This window comes from Salvelinus namaycush, chromosome 4 (genome assembly GCF_016432855.1).
Source record: "Salvelinus namaycush isolate Seneca chromosome 4, SaNama_1.0, whole genome shotgun sequence".
NCBI lineage: Eukaryota > Metazoa > Chordata > Actinopteri > Salmoniformes > Salmonidae > Salvelinus > Salvelinus namaycush.
The window spans coordinates 27,478,987-27,498,901 of record NC_052310.1 but is presented as its reverse complement, the minus strand read 5'-3'; the positions used below and the strand labels follow the sequence as shown (position 1 = coordinate 27,498,901).

At 41.0% G+C, this 19,915-nt stretch overlaps 1 protein-coding gene across 2 annotated transcripts in view; it reads left to right on the top strand.

Moving 5' to 3' along the window:
• tlcd3bb (TLC domain containing 3Bb) overlaps nt 1-19,915 on the top strand; it is a 44,356-nt gene that overhangs the window by 22,207 nt on the left and 2,234 nt on the right. The window contains exons 2-6 of one of the 2 annotated variants that reach the window (XM_038991629.1): nt 2,595-2,786; nt 6,355-6,438; nt 12,466-12,688; nt 13,163-13,258; nt 17,702-17,811. In XM_038991629.1, coding sequence (XP_038847557.1) covers nt 2,662-2,786; nt 6,355-6,438; nt 12,466-12,688; nt 13,163-13,258; nt 17,702-17,811 — 638 coding nt within the window. In that variant the 5' untranslated portion in view covers nt 2,595-2,661. Of the gene's footprint in view, nt 1-1,902; nt 2,787-6,354; nt 6,439-12,465; nt 12,689-13,162; nt 13,259-17,701; nt 17,812-19,915 lie in introns of those variants that run through there. The other variant, XM_038991631.1, reaches the window with a different exon arrangement.

Below are 19,915 nucleotides of genomic sequence, written 5' to 3'. Positions count from 1 at the left end.
TTTGGTTTAGATACACTAATTTAGTTCGCTAGCTAAGTTAGCAACGTTACCTCTGCTTGTCTTCTTTTTAAGGTAACCGATTTAAATGTTACCCCAGCTCCTGTGCTTGCTTGTAGTTTGCAGATCCAGGTACACAATGACTAAACTTTACAGTTGTCGACACAAAATAGTTATTATATAGTTATAGTTTTTCGCAAGCTTATGTTTTATGAACGAGTGGCTGGTCCAGTGAGTAACATTAGCTACCTGTTGACACCCACTCTCAAACGGATCCACCTCAACAGAGGCGATACCGTGTCCTGAAATCGCTATGAGTTCTGGATATTGTGGTTTGCTTACAACTAGTGATGCACCAATATGACATTTTTGGCCATACCGATATCCGATATTTTCCTTGACAAAAAAAACATGATACCGCAATTGCGTGAGAACAGAGTGATGGCCACTAATAAATAGACGAGGATCCCATCAGCTTTCTATAGGCTAGGCCTACTATATTTATTTCTCAACTTTCCTAATATTAAGCACATTGCTTATATTTACAACAGGAGTATAGCCTACCTGGCTGGCATGAAAATAAACCACAGGGAAAAGCGTCCCTCCATTCGCTATTTAAGTGCACATGTATTTTTTTCCGCTGCCCCTGTTTCGATACAGGTGCATGATAATAGTCCATTCCAAATCAAAACAAATGTCACACATATATTATTTAGTATATGTAAAGATGAGATTAAGTCAAGAATAGTATGATGGGTGACAATATTAGCCTATCACTTGTTAATTATATATTATCACTTGTGAAGGATGCCCAGCATAAGAAACAATGTATTTTTTTGCTACTTTTTCGAATGATAGTCGCAGACCTCATGTAGCCTAGCTCATAGGCCTACGTTTTAATAAGGTTTGTATCACAAATAAAGTGGCCAAATAACTTGTTAAAATTAAGCACATTTGGGGAAGATCATTTTCACCATAAAAATTCACCTTTTATAATAAAAGCATTACATGCATAATCGCATTTGCGGTCACTTTTGATAATGGTGTATTCCCGCTAATGGAATATTTGTGCTTATAACCTACTACCATGTGCACATTGCTGCGCTTATAATGTGAAGAAATAGCCTATTCGTTTATCAACATTTTAAACTAAACATTCTGATCTGTTGCGTCAGCCACATTGCATACAACTGTTTTTTAGATGCTGGTGGTTATATTAATTTGGGATCTATCGCATCCCACAACTGTCCCAGACTATGTTTGGAATATTTATTTCTCCCACAGAATAGAATAGGTCGACTTTTGTACTATGGGGGATAGTAGATTGACATAGGCTAGTGCTTTTGTTGTTCGTTAGGCCTGCTGATCTTGTTGGCTGACAAAGTAAATATGGACAGTTCTTCCAATATCTTCAATATGCACCTAGGGAATTGGATAAGGACGCGTGCAGTTGCGTCCCTGATGTGTCCGTCTTCACTTGTAGCCTGTGAGAAAGACCCGATCGATCACGTGACGGAGAGCCATCTGATTGCGCAGCACACTCGGGGAGAAGGGCACAACGCAGCACTCCGGGGCCACAAAAGGCACAGATTGTTTTTGGTTGGATTACTGCCACAAAAAGGATGCTGCCGTGAAATTCGAGGCATTATAAAGTGCTTGTCAAATTGTGAATGAGAGACTATTGGAGTGTGTACAGCCTGCTCAAAAAAACTAAGCAGAGCCTTTCAAGTGACTTTAAAAAAATCATCAGTCGCATCATGCAACCTTACAATGTATTAAAAATCAAAACATATAGGAGTATCTATTTCTTTGTTAACCGCTCAACACAGAATAGCCGCATGTGCGCGCTCCCTCATCATTTGGAGAAAATATTTATATTTTATTCAGCTTTGTTCAATTGTATTCTTCATACTATAAAATAATGGCACGGAATTATAAGCAAATCTTGTCTGCTAAATTAACTAGTGTAGGCCACAGCCACATCAGGTCCTAACATAAAAGGACAACTCAGAGTATGCTATCCTTTTCTTCTGAAATAGACATTTTCTTCATATCATGCATCTTTAGGCCAGTCTAATATAAATAATGGATTTATTGTGGAGGTGTAGGCTATATTACATGGATTTATTAGACTTTTTCAAATGGCTTGTATATGATATGCTAAATGTGTTTTATGTTAATTAACGGTCAATTACCGTGAGACCAACAGTTACAGGCTTGACAATCATCGGCTGACAAATTTTCGTGACCGCCACAGCCCTAGTACTGATGAGGTTCATAATGACCTTAGATGGCCACCCTGTAATGTTAGCACAATGGGCTTCCTCATCTATGAAAATCACTCACCAGCCACCACACCCAGCGCTCAGCATCACCACAATCATCCACCCGCACTAACCCTCTCTGCCCCTTTGTAAATTCAACAAATGCCCTCTTCTCCACTCTGTACTGGTGCTATTTTTGTCCCAATGCCCCTTTCCCACTTAATATTCTGTGTCCCTTTGGCGACACATGATAAAAGAAAGGAAACAACTTTTATTAGTGCATTAGTTGCCTGCTTGTTTTGAAATTGTTTATCTCGGTGCTTCCAATTTCAGAGGGAAGAAAGATCTCAAAGACCAGACTACCTGCTGAACTTTGCCACCAAGACAAATACGTTGGACCATGTTGACCATCCTGGCTGCCGGGTCTGTCTTCTTCCCAGGCCTGTTCGTGCTCTCCAAGCAATGCCTCAAGCACATCCCTGCACTGAGGTGGAGCGAAGGGGATGCGGTCATAGTGTCAGCCAGGTGAGAGATGAGGAAAAGTGGGGATCATATACAGTACCAGTTAAAAGTTTGGACACACCTACTCATTCAAGGTTTTTTATTTATTTTTACTATTTTCTACATTGTAGAATAATAGCGAAGACATCAAAACTATGAAATAACACATGGAATCATTTAAGTAACAAAAAGTGTTAAACAAATCAAAATATATTTGAAATTCTTCAAAGTAGCCACCCTTTGCCTTGATGACAGCTTTGCACAGTCTTGGCATTCTCTCAACCAGCTTCACCTGGAATGCTTTTCTAACAGTATTGAAGGAGGTCCCACATATGCTGAGCACTTGTTGATTGCTTTTTCTTAACTCTGCAGTCCAACTCATCCCAAACCATCTCAACTGGGTTGAAGTTGGGTGATTGTGGAGGCCAGGTCATCTGATGGAGCACTCCATCACTCTCCTTCTTTGTCAAATAGCCCTTTCACGGCCTGGAGGTTTGTTGGGTCATTGTCCTGTTGAAAAACAAATGATAGTCCCACAAAGCGCAAACCAGATGGGATGGCGTATCGCTGCAGAATTCTGTGGTAGCCATGCTGGTTAAGTGTGCCTTGAATTCTAAATAAATCACCAACAGTGTCACCAGCAAAGTACCACCACACCTCCTCCTCCATGCTTCACGGTGGGAACCACACATGCGGAGATCATCCATTCACCTAGTCTGCGTCTCACAAAGACACGGCGGTTGGAACAAAAAATCTAATTTGGACTCAACAGACCAGAGGACAGATTTCCACTGTTCTAATGTCCATTGCTTGTGTTTCTTGGCCAAAGCAAGTCTCTTCTTGTTATTGGTGTCCTTTAGTAGTGGTTTCGTTGCAGCAATTCGACCATGAAGGCCTGACTCACACAGTCTCCTCTGAACAGCTGATGTTGAAATGTCTGTTACTTTAACTCTGTGAAGCATTTATTTGTTCTGCAATCTGAGGGGCAGTTAACTCTAATGAATTTATCCTCTGCAGCAGAGGTAATTCTGGGTCTTCCTTTCCTGTGGCGGTCCTCATGAGAGCCAGTTTCATCATAGTGCTTGATGTTTTTTGCGACTGCATTTGAAGAAACTTCAAAGTTCTTGACTGTCGTTTCTCTTTGCTTATTTGAGCTGTTCTTGCCATAATATGGACTTTGTCTTTTACCAAATAGTGCTATCTTCTGTATACCATCCCTACCTTGTCATAACACAACTGATTGGCTCAAACGCATTAAGAAGGAAAGAAATTCCACGAATGAACTTTTAACAAGGCACACCTGCTAATTGAAATGCATTCCAGGTCTAATTTGGACTCAACCTCATGAAGCTGGTTGAGAGAATGCCAAGCGTGTGCAAAGCTGTCATCAAGGCAAAGGGTGGCTACTTCTGAAGAATCTCAAATATGAAATACATTTTTATTTGTTTAACACTTTTTTGGTTACTACATGATTCCATATGTTGTATGATTCCATACAATGTAGAAAATAGTAAAATAAAGAATAACCCCTTGAATGAGTAGGTGTGTCCAAACTTTTGATTGGTACGATGTACAGTTGAGTCGGAAGTTTACATACAGCCAAATACATTTACACTCAGTTTTTCACAATTCCTGACATTTAATCCTAATAAAAATTCCCTGTCTTAGGTCAGTTAGGATCACCACTTTATTTTAAGAATGTGAAACATCAGAATAATAGTAGAGAGAATGATTTATTTCAGCTTTTTATTTCTTTCATCACATTCCCAGTGGGTCAGAAGTTTACATACACTCAATTAGTATTTGGTAGCATTGCCTTTAAATTGTTTAACTTGAATCAAACGTTTCGGGTAGCCTTCTGCAAGCTTCCCACAATAAGTTGGGTGAATTTTGGCCCATTCCTCCTGACAGAGCTGGTGTAACTGAGTCAGGTTTGTAGGCCTCCTTGCTCGCACACGCTTTTTCAGTTCTGCCCACAAATTTTCTATGGGATTGAGGTCAGGGCTTTGTGATGGCCACTCCAATACCTTGACTTTGTTGTCCTTCAGCCATTTGCCACAACTTTGGAAGTATGCTTGGGGTCATTGTCCATTTGGAAGACCCATTTGCAACCAAGCTTTAACTTCCTGAATGATGTTGCTTCAATATGTACACATAATTTTCCTGCCTCATGATTCCATCTATTTTGTGAAGTGCACCAGCCCCTCCTGCAGCAAAGCACCCCCACAACATGATGCTGCCACCCCCGTGCTTCACGGTTGGGATGGTGTTCTTCGGCTTGCAAGCATCCCCCTTTTTCCTCCAAACATAGCCATGGTCATTATGGGCAAACAGTTCTATTTTTGTTTCATCAGACCAGAGGACATTTCTCCAAAAAGTACGATCTCTGTCCCCATGTGCAGATGCAAACCGTAGTCTGGCTTTTTTATTTTTATTTTTATTTTTTGGAGCAGTGGCTTCTTCTTTGCTGAGCGACCTTACAGCTTATGTCGATATAGGACTAGTTTTACTGTGGATATAGATACTTTTGTACCTGTTTCCTCCAGCATCTTCACAAGGTCCTTTGCTGTTGTTCTGGGACTGATTTGCACTTTTCGCACCAAAGTACGTTCATCTCTAGGAGACAGAACGCGTCTCCTTCTTGAGCGGTATGACGGCTGTGTGGTCCAATGGTGTTTATACTTGCGTACTATTGTTTGTACAGATGAACGTGTTTCCTTCAGGTGTTTGGAAATTGCTCCCAAGGATGAACCAGACTTGTGGAGGTCTACAATACATTTTTTTCTGAGGTCTTGGCTGATTTTAGTTTTTTTCCCATGATGTCAAGCAGAGGCACTGAGTTTGAAGGTAGGCCTGGAAATACATCCACAGGTACACTTCCAATTGACTCAATTTATGTCAATTAGCCTATCAGAAGCTTCTAAAGCCATTACATATTTTTCTGAAATTTTCCAAGCTGTTTAAAGGCACATTCAATTTAGTGTATGTAAACTTCTGACCCACTGGAATTGTGATACAGTGAATTATAAGTGAAATAATCTGCCTGTAAACAATTGTTGGAAAAATGACTTGTGTCATGCACAAAGTAGATGTCCTAACCGACTTGCCAAAACTATAGTTTCTTAACAAGAAATTTGTGGAGTGTTTGAAAAACAAGTTTTAATGACTCCAACCTAAGTGTATGTAAACTTCTGACTTCAACTGTATATATGCATGCTCTTCCTCAGTTAATCTTTCCTCAATTATTTTCGTTCTCTCTCCTTGCCTTCTCTAAACGCATTGGAGAAGAAAGTCTGAGGGGAGTGACCTTGGACTTTCTTTTTCAATATACATTTGAGAAGGAAGCGAGGAGATGGGATGTGAGGAATCGCAGAAAGACTAATTGAGATGGAGCTATTGGTTACCACTCAAAATAAATCAACACTAATTCTGTCCTATGATGACTTTTGGTTAATTCTGATAATGACATAGGATGATATTTTTGTAAAAAATTGGATTTCACAATATTTTATGTTTTACCAGACATTTAGCAATTGTAGTCTGAGGTTATTAACAATGTTAATGTTTAATTTCTCCTGCGGGCCTTTCTCAGGTTGGTGTCCTCTGTTCAGGCGATCATGGCCTCCTCTGCTGGTTACATCATTGCCTCCTCCTGTGATGACATCATTGAGGATCAGTAAGTGTAGAAATTCACCTCGTCCTTCTGACAATTGTTGTTACTAAAATTGTTGGCACTAAAATGGAAGAAAACAGACACAGTTGTTCAATAAGAAAGTATTACTTTTCTGTCCCGTTGTAAAACATTTTCAGTTTCTTGTCCTAATGAACACGCCCCAGAAAGAGACAGAAGATATCAGACTCATAAACCCCCTCCCACAAAAAAAACCCCAGTTAACTACAGCATAGAGTGAAGAGAAAAGAAAAGCACGTTTTTTAGTCTCATTCAGCCTTGAGCGATATTTTACATCAGGCCATACTAGAAATATTTTAAGTGAATTGTTAACTTCAGAATCATAATCTGTCAGTGTTTTTTTGTGCCTTGGGAGAAGGGTTGTCCCGATACTTGATTTGTCATGGCAAAAAAGAAGACACAAATCAGACTCCTTTAAAAAGCTGCTTTATGTAGTCCTAAAATGTTGTTTGATAAATCTTGGGAAATAAACAAATGCAACTTTAAAAAAAAATCATCTTTACAATGAAAAAGTAAGGTGACCCCCGAAAGCCAGATGGAAATCAAATTTTATTTGTCACATGTCCCGAATACAACAGGTGTAGTAGACCTTACAGTGAAAACTTACTTACAAGCCCTTAACCAACAATACTGTTTTAAGAAAATACCTAAAAAAAAGTAAGAAGTAATTAAAGAGCATGTAAAATAACAATAGCGAGGCTATATATAGGGGGTACCGGTCCAGAGTCATTGTGCGGGGGCACCGGTTTGCCGAGGTAATATGTACATGTAGGTAGACTTTAAAGTCACTATGCATAGATAATAAACAGAGTAGCAGCAGTGTAAAAGAGGGGGGTGCAATACAAATAGTCTGGGTAGCCATTTGATTAGCAGTTCAGGAGTCTTATTGCTTGGAGGTAGAAGCTGTTAAGAAGCCTTTTGGACCTAGACCATACCAGGCAGTGTTGCAACCAGTTAGGACGCTCTCGATGGTGCAGATGTAGAACTTTTTGAGGACCTATGCCAAATCTTTTTCGTCTCCTGAGGGGGAATAGGCTTTGTTGTGCCCTTTTGTGTAAATGAAACACGCATTCAGTCCTTATATTACTAATACATAGGTTATGCTACAGCAAATGTAGTCCTACCTTTCACAAGAAAAAAGTTACCATGATGAGATGAAAGGCCTACATGCATTGTGAACTGCACTCTATACTGAAATGCGCTGTCTGTTCCCAACCTGAGCGTTGATGATTGATCATGCAGAGTAGGCTGTGGCCCTTAGATAAGACAGATTTAGACATTACATATAATTGAAGTTCCATTTCACGTCATGCTGTTCATATAAATCATTTTTAAAATTTACCGGTTTCTCTTAGTTATTTATCCTGGGAAAAGAGAGTGGGTTTGGGCAGGAAATCTCGGTAACCCGGATCCCGCTATTCAAGACCGACCAGAGATATGACTATTCTAGTCTATCAAAAGCTTTTTCTGCATCGAGATAAAACGGTCCAAGTAGTGATAGTGAGAACACTGAGTAGCATCCTTACCGATAAAAATGTCAATAGAACTCAGGGGGAATCCCATCCAGGTGATTTGCCTTTTATTCATGCTATGCAATGCCCTTTTGAGTTCATTGAGAGCGATTTTGGGTTCCCAGCAATGCAGCTTTTTCTGTTGAGAGAGCTGGGAGAATCTTTGATTAATTTGGGTTCTGATAGTAATTCTCCAGTTTCAGATTCAATAGTTGCTATATCAGCTAATTGATCATTACTGCGAAGCTTGTTGGCCATTACTGGGAAGCTTGTTGGCCAGTAAATGACTGGGACGATTTCCATGGAAGTAATGGTTGAACCTAACTAAGTGGATGGCAAATTCTGCTCTCTGTCTTATTAATAAATTAAGTTTGTTGAGAAGGCTCCAACGAAGTTATCAACATTTCCAATTCTGATATCTTATTTAATTGTGATTTATTAAACTCCGATGCAAATGAAGTTGCATTCTTTTTTATAAAACCTTTGGTGTCATCCCATAGAATCCGGGGTTCATTGACTGAATTTTTATTGAGCATTATGAATTCATTTAGTTCAATTTCAAATTGATCACAGAATGTAGGATTTTGTAGTAATGAAACATTGAAACGCCATCTTGTGGCTCTTTTAGGAGATTCTGAAATGTGAAATTGGTAGTAGTGGGCATGGTGATCAGACAAGCTCATATGTTGAGTGTCTTTCTTCATTTTAGAAAATAGAGTCGCAGATAATATAAAGTCTATTCGGGAGAATGTCTTATGCCTGTTTGAGTAGAAAGTGTACTTGTTTGCTTTTGGACTATGTGCTCGCCAGGCATCAATGAGGCTGGCTGTAATCAGTGAGTATATGTTGGAGAGCATTGGCTGCGTGTGGTTAGTAGTTGGTCTTATTACAGTGCCTTTAGAAAGTATTCACACCCTTTAAATATATATATATTTTTTAACAGCCTTTTATTTAAAATGGATTCAACTGAGATTTTGTGTCACTGATCTACACACAATACCCCATAATGTCAAAGTGGAATTATGTTTTTAGAAATGTTTTACAAAATAATTAATTAAATGAAAAGCTTAAATGTCTTTACTCCGTAGGTATTCAACACTTTTGTTATGGCAAGCCTAAATAAGTTCAGTAGTACAAATGTGCTTAACGAGTCATATAAGTTGCATGGACTCACCTTTTTGTGCAATAATAGTGTTTAACATGATTTTTTTTAAATGACTACCCCATCTCTGTACCCCACACATACAATTATCTGTTATGTCCCTCAGTCGTGCAGTGAATTTCAAGCACAGATTCAACCATGAAGACCAGGGAGGTTTTCCAATGGTTTGCAAAGAAGGACACCTATTGGTAGATGGGTAAAAATAAAAAAAGCAGACATTGAATATCTCTTTGAGCATGGTTGCAGTTATTAATTACACTTTGGATGGTGTATCAATACACTGTCAATACAAAGATACAGGCGCCCTTCCTAACTGAGTTGCCGAAGAGGAACGAAACCGTTCAGGGATTTCACCATGAGGCCAATGGCGATTTTATTTTACTTTTAATTAATACATTTTTATTATTATATATATATATTTTTTAACATTTAAGTTTAATGGCTGTGATAAGAGATCACTGAGGATAGATGAACAACATTGTACACTGAACAAAAATATGAACGCAGCATGTACAGTGTGGTCCCATGATTCATGAGCTGAAATTAAATATCCCAGAAATGTTCCATACGCACAAAAAGCTTATTTCTCTCAAATGTGCACACATTTGTTTACATCCCTGTTAGTAAGCATTTCTCCTTTGTCAAGATATGCCACAGGACAAGTGTGGCATATCAAGAAGCTGATTAAACAGCATGATCATTACACAGGTACACCTTGTGTAGGGGACAATAAAAGGCCACTCTAAAATGTACAGTTTTGTTACACAACACAATGCCACAGATGTCTCAAGTTTGAAGGCAAAGACCAGGAGGCATGTTGGCATGTTCACCAGAGCTGTTGCCAGAGAATTTAATGTTTATTTTTCTACCATAAGCCACCTCCAACATCATTTTAAAAAATGTGGCAGTACGTCCAACCGGCTTCACAACCGAAGACCACGTGTATGGCGTCATGTGGGCTAGCGGTTTGCTGATGTCAACGTTGTGAACAGAGTGGCCCATGGTGGCGGTGGGGTTATGGTATTGGAAGACGAACAACGAACACAATTGCATTTTATCGATGGCAATTTGAGGCCCATTTCTTTTAAGGTATCTGTGACCAACAGATGCATATCTGTAGTCCCAGTCATGTGAAATCCATAGATTAAGACCTAATTAATTAATTTAAATTCACTGAGTTCTTCATATGAACTTTAACTGAGTAAAGTCGTTGAAATTGTTGCATGCGTTTTTTGATATTTTTGTAAATTATAGTTACTCCACAATACTAACATACATGACTGAGTGAAAAGAATGAAGCATGTACAGAAGACAACTATTCCTAAACATGCATCCTGTTTGCAATAAGGCACTAAAGTAATACTGCAAAAAATGTGACAAAGGAACTTTTTGTCCTGAATACAAAGTGTTATGTTTGGGGCAAACACAACATACCACTCTTCATATTTTCAAGCATGGTGGTGGCTGCATCATGTTATAGGTATGTTTTTCCTCGGCAAGGACTAGGGAGTTTTTTATGATAAAAAGAAACAGAATAGGGGTAAGCACATGCAAAATCCTAGAGGAACCTGGTTGTCTGCTTCCCAACAGATACTGGAAGATAGATAGACTAATTCATATTTTAGTAGGTCAATAACCTAAAACACAAGGCCAAATATATATACACTGCTCAAAAAAATAAAGGGAACACTTAAACAACACAATGTAACTCCAAGTCAATCACACTTCTGTGAAATCAAACTGTCCACTTAGGAAGCAACACTGATTGACAATACATTTCACATGCTGTTGTGCAAATGGAATAGACAAAAGGTGGAAATTATAGGCAATTAGCAAGACACCCCCAATAAAGGAGTGATTCTGCAGGTGGTGACCACAGACCACTTCTCAGTTCCTATGCTTCCTGGCTGATGTTTTGGTCACTTTTGAATGCTGGCGGTGCTCTCACTCTAGTGGTAGCATGAGACGGAGTCTACAACCCACACAAGTGGCTCAGGTAGTGCAGCTCATCCAGGATGGCACATCAATGCGAGCTGTGGCAAGAAGGTTTGCTGTGTCTGTCAGCGTAGTGTCCAGAGCATGGAGGCGCTACCAGGAGACAGGCCAGTACATCAGGAGACGTGGAGGAGGCCGTAGGAGGGCAACAACCCAGCAGCAGGACCGCTACCTCCGCCTTTGTGCAAGGAGGAGCACTACCAGAGCCCTGCAAAATGACCTCCAGCAGGCCACAAATGTGCACGGTTTTGACTTAAATTGCCTTGAAAATCTATGGCAAGTCTTGAAAATGGCTGCCTAGCAATGATCAACAACCAACTTGACAGAGCTTAAATAATCTTTTTAAAGAATAATGGGCAAATACGTTACAAACCAGGTGTGCAAAGCTCTTAGACTTACCCAGAAAGACTCACAGCTGTAATCGCTGCCAAAGGTGATTGTAATATGTTGAATACTTATCTAATCAAGATATATTAGTGTTTTATTTTCCATTTAGATTATTATTATTTTTACATTGACAGAGTATTTTGTTTAGATCATTAAAAAATGACAAGGGATGTGAATTCCTTCTGAAGACACTGTAGATTTTGTCCCACGTGTCCAAAATGGCATTCATGTCTGTCCCGTTAACCCGTTGGAATTCAGTTAATCCTAACAATATGCTGTTCAGAGAATCAAAAAACGTAGGATCATATGAATTTGGAGTATACACATTAAAAAAGGCAATTTTCTTTCCATTATGGATATTTAAGTGATTCTGCCTTCCTGGTCTTTGCCTTTACCCAATATGGTGATTTTGAGTTTCTTTTGTATCATTGATTACACCTTTTGTTTTGTTTGGGGCTGAAGAAAAATAAGCCAGTTTGTACAAATGGTTCTGCATTCTATGTGTGTACTTTTGGAGCAGGTGTGTTTCTTGGAGCATTGTTATATCAATAGAGTTACTTGCTAGAAGATCAAGACAGATGGAATGTTTGATAGGACAATTTAGGCCTTTCACATTCCAAGAGAGAATAGCTAGTGTTGCCATTATTTTTCAGAAAGTAATGTTAATGATATCATTGTTGTCTTTAGTGTTATTGAGCCCATGGATGTGTAACAAAAAGCAGAACCCACACGGAAACCCTCCCATTGGTCCTTCCCCACTCAGAAAACCCTTGCTGTAAACCATACCATCACTCCCTAGTCTCCATCCCCAAACTATATTCCTTTTGTAAAACCTTTTTACATACGAATGAATCAAATCCAAATATTGTAGCCTTACTTATTGAATGCCCACTGTTCAACTAAGTTACCTTACCGTAACCCCTTTTTTCTACCTCTTTTTCTTCTTCTTTGTATCAGGCATTGGCTCACCAGCGCCTACATCCTCTTTGCCGTGCCCTACTTTGTGTACGACATCTACGCCATGTTCATGTGCTACTGGTACAAGCTGCGCATCAAGGGTCATGAAGCGGACAGCGGCGCCAAACCCCTGGGTGCGGCCCTGACCAGCTACCTGCGGCGCGAGTTCCTCATGGTACTCCACCACGTCGTCATGGTCACCGTGTGCTTCCCCGTCTCTGTGGTAACTGTCGCCCAATGACGACATTCAAATGCTGGGAGAATGACGTGTGAGCGAGTGAGTGTTTATTGGAAGTATCTTGTGTGTCATTATTAAAGATATTTGCCGGTATTTGGTAGGGTACACAGGCAAATCTTTGTGGCCGTGTGGTTTGAGTGTCCGCCCGGATATTGGGAAGTTGGCTGTTTGATCCCTGGTCGAGTCCAACCAAAGACTCAAAAAATCGTCTTGATGCCTCTCTGCTTGGTACTGAGCATTAGGGATACAGATGGATTGGGGGTAAGGCCCTGTGACAGACTAGCCTCCTGTCTTGGGGGTGTACTTGAACATCAAGCTGCATCATGCTACAAAAACAGGATAAAGGCTCCTGCCCTATGGACAAGGCTTACTTTACACTGGTAAAAAAGTTTGTTGAAGGCTTATTCATGATGATAAAACATGACTTTCAATGAACTGTCTTCTTCCTCTTTCCCCCAGTTCTGGCGACAGGGCAAGGGGGATTACTTCCAAGGCGTCATGTTCTTGGCAGAAGTCAGCACTCCGTGGGTCTGTCTGGGAAAAATCCTCATCCAGGTACTTCAGTTTTTTAACTATTGTGTTCAAAGTACTTATTGAATTGCACACATCTCTAGGTGTCCCACTCGCATTTCAATTTCTCTGACTTTTAATTGGACTGTTGGTTCCTGGCATGTGGCTCATCACTCTGTCGTGTGTGTGGTGTATAACAGCACATCTGTAATATGATTACCTCAATTACAGCAGTATACACTGAGTATACAACAAATGAACACCTGCTCTTTTCATGACATAGGCTGACCAGGTGAATCCAGGTGAAAGCTATGATCCCTTATTGATGTCACTTGTTAAATCCGCTTCAATCAGTGTCGATGAAAGGGAGGAGATGGGTTGAAGAAGTATTTTTAAGGCTTGATAAAATAGTAAAAAGAATGAGCACATGTGTGAGTTGCGATTTATAGCAGAAAAATGCTGCAGTAGCTGTTTTAAAAAAAAATCTGCTGTTTTGTTTCATAGCTGCTGATTGCACAAATATATATGAATCCTATATCCCACCTCGTGCAGCGACACTGAGCTGTGCGCATTGAGTGAAGTGCTGATAGATGAATTTTTGGAGGTGCTGCGCACCGGCATAAGTTGGTCTAATTTACGCTAAAGTATAAAGATGGCGCCGATAGACATGGCCGCTCTGTTTCTAGCTCGTAAGCAACTTTGCAGTTTTATTTTTTGTTGTTATTTCTCACATTATTAGCCCAGAATGTTTTTTGTGTTATTACATACAGAAATTACTTTTGGATATCAGAGCGGCAGTAACTCACCAGCATTTCGAAGAGAAATACGACTTTCCTGAACTGGATCCTTTTTTTCGTACCCCCCAAGGATGAACTTATCCCAGTGGCTGCTCCAAGACGCCGCCGGCAGAGAAGAGGTATTCGGAGTGAACTTTTAGTCCAACTCAGTAGGTGTACACACCATCCACCGCTTCTGAGTGTATTGCTCAATAATGTTAAGTCCCAAGACAATAAAGTAGACGAGCTCAGGGCAAGGATCTCCTTCCAGAGATACATCAGGGACTGTAACATACTTTGTTTCAAGGAATCATATCTCTCCAGATATACTGTCCCCGTCCATACAGCCAGCTCTCCGGGAAGAAGAAGGGTGGAGGTGTATGTTTCATGATTAACTACTAATGGTATGATTGTGGTAACGTACAGGAACTAAGTAATTTTGTTCACCTGACCTAGAATACCTCACAATTAAATGCCGACCGAATTCTCTTCGGTCATTGTCACAGCCGTTTATATTCCCTTTCAAGCCGATACCACGACGGCTCTCAAGGAACTACACTGGACTACACAGGACTGGAAACCGCATATCCTGAGGCTGCATTTATTGTAGCTGGGGACTTTAACAAAGCAAATCTGAGTAAAAACCTACCGAAGTTCTCTTAACACATTGCCTGCAGTACTCGCGCTTCAAAAACTCTCAACCATTGTTACTCTCCCTTCCGGAATGGCCACAAGGCCGTCCCCTGCCCCCCTTCGGCAAATCAGATCACAACTCCATTCTGCTCTAGGCAGAAACTCAAACAGGAAGTGAATAGATCTAGTAAGGTCTATTCAATGCTGGTCAGACCAATTGGAATCCATGCTTCAAAATTGTTTTGGTGACGCAGACTGGGATATGTTCCGGGTTGACATGGTGACTGAGTTCATCAGGAAGTGTATAGGGGATGTTGTTCCCAATGTGAATATTAAAACCAAAAACTATGGATAGATGGCAGCCTTTGCGCAAAACTGAAAGTGCGAATCACTGCATTTAACCACGTCAAGGTGACTGGGAATATGGTCGAATACAAACAGTCCTGTTATGCCCTCCGTAAGGCAATCAAACAGGCAAAATGACAGTACAGAGACAAAATGGAGTCACAATTCCAGAGATTTCCAACAATCATGGTTAACAAAGGGAAAACCAGCCACGTCACGGACACCGACGTCTTGCTCCCTGACAAGCTAAACACTTTCTTGGCCCGCTTTGAGGATAACGCAGTGCCACTGGCGCGGGCCGCTCTCGTTCTCCATGGCCGACGTGAGTAAGACATTTAAGCGTGTTAACCCTCCCAAGGCTGCAGGCCCAGACGGCTTTTTTCCGGATGCCCCAAACAATCGGAAAGGGGATATATCAGAGAAAATGACTTTACCCCAGTCCTCAGCAGTCCAATCCCTGTACCTTTTGCAGAATATCAGTCTGTCCCTGATGTTTTTCCTGGAGAGAAGTGGCTTCTTTGCTGCCCTTCTTGACACCAGGCCATCCTCCAAAAGTCTTCGCCTCACTGTGCGTGCAGATGCACACCTGCCTGCTGCCATTCCTGAGCCAGCTCTGTACTGGTGGTGCCCCGATCCCGCAGCTGAATCAACTTTAGGAGACAGTCCTGGCACTTGCTGGACTTTCTTGGGCGCCCTGAAGCCTTCTTCACAACAATTGAACCGCTCTCCTTGAAGTTCTTGATGATCTGATAAATGGTTGATTTAGGTGCAATCTTACTGGCAGCAATATCCTTGCCTGTGAAGCCCTTTTTGAGCAAAGCAATGATGACGGCACGTGTTTCCGTACAGGTAACCATGGTTGACAGAGGAAGAACAGTGATTCCAAGCACCATCCTCCTTTTGAAGCTTCCAGTCTGTTATTCGAATTCAATCAGCTTCTCCAGCCTTGTCCTCATCAACACACACCTGTGTTATCGAGAGAATCACTGACATGATGTCAGCTGGTCCTTTTGTGGCGGGGCTGAAATGCAGTGGAAATGTTTTTGGGGGGGAATTCAGTTCATTTGCATGGCAAAGAGGGACTTTGCAATTAATTGCAATTCATCTGATCACTCTTCATAACATTCTGGAGTATATGCAAATTGCCATCATACAAACTGAGGCAGCAGACTTTGTGAAAATTTATATTTGTGTCATTCTCAAAACTTTTGGCCATGACCTGTATATACTGTATTCTAGTGAAGCTCCGAGACATGATTGTGTCGAGGCACAGACCTGGGGAAGGGTACCAAAACATTTCTGCAGCATTGAAGGTCCGCAAGAACACAGTGGCCTCCATCATTCTTAAATGGAAGAAGTTTGGAACCACAACTCTTACTAGAGCTGGCCGCCCGGCCAAACTGAGCAATCGGGGGAGAAGAGCCTTGGTCAGGGAGGTGACCAAGAACCCGATGCTCACTCTGACCGAGCTCCAGAGTTCTTCTGTGGAGATGGGAGAACCTTCCAGAAGCATAACCATCTTTGCAGCACTCTTCCCATCAGGCCTTTATGGTAGAGTGGCCTAGACGGAAGCCACACCTCAGTTAAATGCACATGACAACCTGCCTCGAGTTTGCCAAAAGGCACCTAAAGGACTCTCAGACCATGAGAAACAAGATTCTCTGGTCCGATGAAACCAAGATTGAACTCTTTGGCCTGAATGCCAAGTCTGGAGGAAACCTTGCACCATCCCTACGGTGAAGCATGGTGGTGACAGCATCATGCTGTGGGGATGTTTTTCAGTGGCAGGGACTGGGAGACTAGTCGGGATCAAGGGAAAGAGCAAAGTACAGAAGATCCCTGCTCCAGAGCGCAGTTCTGAATACTTATTAAAATTAGGTATATGTTTTTTATTTGTAATAAATGTGCAAATATTTCTAAACCTGTTTTTGCTTCGTCATTGTGGTATTGTGTGTAGATTGAGGATTTTTTTATTTAATCTATTTTAGAATAAGACAGTAACATAACAAAATGTGGAAAAGTCAAGGTGTCTGAACTCTTCCCACATGCACTGTATGCTGATTTTACTGACATCTGATGCTCCCACATCTGTTAGCCTTTGAATATAGCCCCCTGTATTCTACTGGATTTAACCGCGGATACAATATCTGCCTGTCCACCTCTCTTCCTCCCTTTACATCACACACCTCCCCTTCCTTCCCTACAGTGTGTTGTGTAGAGTTGGGGCCAGATGCTTCTTATAACCTCTGTGCAAAGGGAACCATTTAAAGTAAACTACACAGTACAGTTTGGTGTGGTGTTATACATTTGATAGATAAAAAAAATGATACTTCTAGATGTGAAATGAAAATGTTGAGGTTCTTAAATGTTGAACTGTTATCATCATCTTCTCAGTGTTGTTGTCTTGTCAAAGTTGCGCTAGCTGTCGATCAAACGCTTAGCTTGCTGGAGCAGAGAAGAAGTCTAGCAAGCTGGTGGAAACATATGTTTCTGCGGAATATACTGTGTATAATGACATGTTTTTCTCCCACACCTTAAAGCACTGTATTCTATACAAGCCCGCCTTTGGCTTGAAGCATGACAAGTATACTTTGTCTTCCATTTTCCACTTTTTGGTGTCCGTGCAAAGTAGAGCAATAGGCCTATTAACTATTTTTCGGCTCTCACCAATCTACTGCTTGCGCTTTCTCCTTTTTTCTCTCCTCTTTCTTTCTCTCCCTCTTTTTCCTCTCAGTACAAACAGCAACACACTCTCCTGCACAAAGTGAATGGGGCTACTATGCTGGTCACTTTTTTCATCTGTCGAGTCCTCCTCTTCCCTTACCTCTACTACGCGTATGGCAGGTATGTCTCTGTCTGTCCCTCACTCTATCACGCTCTGCTTCCATGCTGAGCTTAAAGGACTGATGTGCATGGTGATTTTGGTCACATCTCTTATTTTTTCTAACTCTTGTATCAGGGTTCGGGGGCTTGTGAAGAGAGCAGCATTGTAATGGGTGGCTGTCAAGGGATAGTTCATCTACATTTCATAATACTTTCAACATTTTCTCATTTGGAGTCCTTGTACATTTAGGGACAGATTCAGAGTTGAGATAAGCGCAAGGAACCCTGGCTTTTGCATTAATCATTTATTGACATCAATGGGAGCATAGCATGTGTGGCTCTCATTTAATAGCCTGGCTACCCATCCACATCACTCTGGCCAAACGCCACGCCCACTAATGCTTCTTTGTGGGTCTCCCCAATGACTTCTCGAATGCAGACACATTCAAACCGTTCTGATTGGTCCCAGAAACAGATGGGTTGGGCCAGAGACGGCCTACATGGATCATGTAATTTTGGCCTCAGCACAAAAGACATCTAGAATTGGTTCAGACTGATGTATAGAGCGATTTGATATAGCAGGAAAATTAAATTCAGGATGAGTCGTCAGGCAACTAATTTACGTCAAATTGAGCCATTTAAGGTGAACTGATGAAAATACAGAATGATGAAATATGGGTGAACTATCCCTTTAATGCCTCCGCCCCCCTTTTGTAATGCCTCCGCCCCCCTTTTGTTAGTTCTACAGTTGAAGTCGGAAGTTTACATACACTTAGGTTGGAGTCATTAAAACTCGTTTTTCAACCACTCCACAAATTTCTTGTTAACAAACTACAGTTTTGGCAAGTTGGTTAGGACATCTACTTTGTGCATGACAAAAGTCATTTTTCCAACAATTGTTTACAGACAGATTATTTCACTTATAATTCACTGTATCATAATTCCAGTGGGTCAGAAGTTTACATACACTAAATTGACTGTGCCTTTAAACAGCTTGGAAAATTTCAGAAAAATATGTAATGGCTTTAGACGCTTCTGATAGGCTAATTGACATGATTTCAGTATTTGATTCAATTGGAAGTGTACCTGTGGATGTATTTCAAGGCCTACCTTCAAACTCAGTCCCTCTTTGCTTGACATCATGGGAAAATCAAAAAGAAATCAGCCAAGATCTCAGAAAATAAATTGTAGACCTCCAAGTCTGGTTCATCCTTGGGAGCAATTTCCAAACGCCTGAAGGTACCACGTTCATCTGTACAAACAATAGTATGCAAGTATAAACACCATGGGACCACGCAGCCGTCATACAGCTCAGGAAGGAGACGCGTTCTGTCTCCTAGAGATGAACGCAAATCAATCCCAGAACAACATTAAAGGACCTTTTGAAGATGCTGGAGGAAACGGGTACAAAAGTATCTATATCCACAGTAAAACAAGTCCTATATTGACATAAGCTGTAAGGCCGCTCAGCAAGGAAAAGAAGCCACTGCTCCAAAACCGCCATAAAAAAGCTAGACTACGGTTTGCAACTGTACATGGGGACAAAGATCGTACTTTTTGGAGAAATGTCCTCTGGTCTGATGAAACAAAAATAGAACTGTTTGGCCATAATGATCATGGTTATGTTTGGAGGAAAAAGGGGGATGCTTGCAAGCCGAAGAACACCATCCCAACCGTGAATCACGGGGGTGGCAGCATCATGTTGTGGGGGTGCTTTGCTGCAGGAGGGACTGGTGCACTTTTCAAAATAGACAGCATCATGAGGAAGGAAAATTATGTGGATATATTAAAGCAACAATGGGTCTTCCAAATGGACAATGAGCCTAAGCATACTTTCAAAGTTGTGGCAAATGGCTAAAGGACAACAAAGTCAAGGTATTGGAGTGGCCATCACAAAGCCCTGACCTTAATCCCATAGAAAATTTGTGGGCAGAACTGAAAAAGCGTGTGCGAGCAAGGAGGCCTACAAACCTGACTCAGTTACACCAGCTCTGTCAGGAGGAATGGGCCAAAATTCACCCAACTTATTGTGGGAAGCTTGTGGAAGGCTTCCTGAAACGTTTGACCCAAGTTAAAAATGTTTAAGGCAATGCTACCAAATACTAATTGAGTGTATGTAAACTTC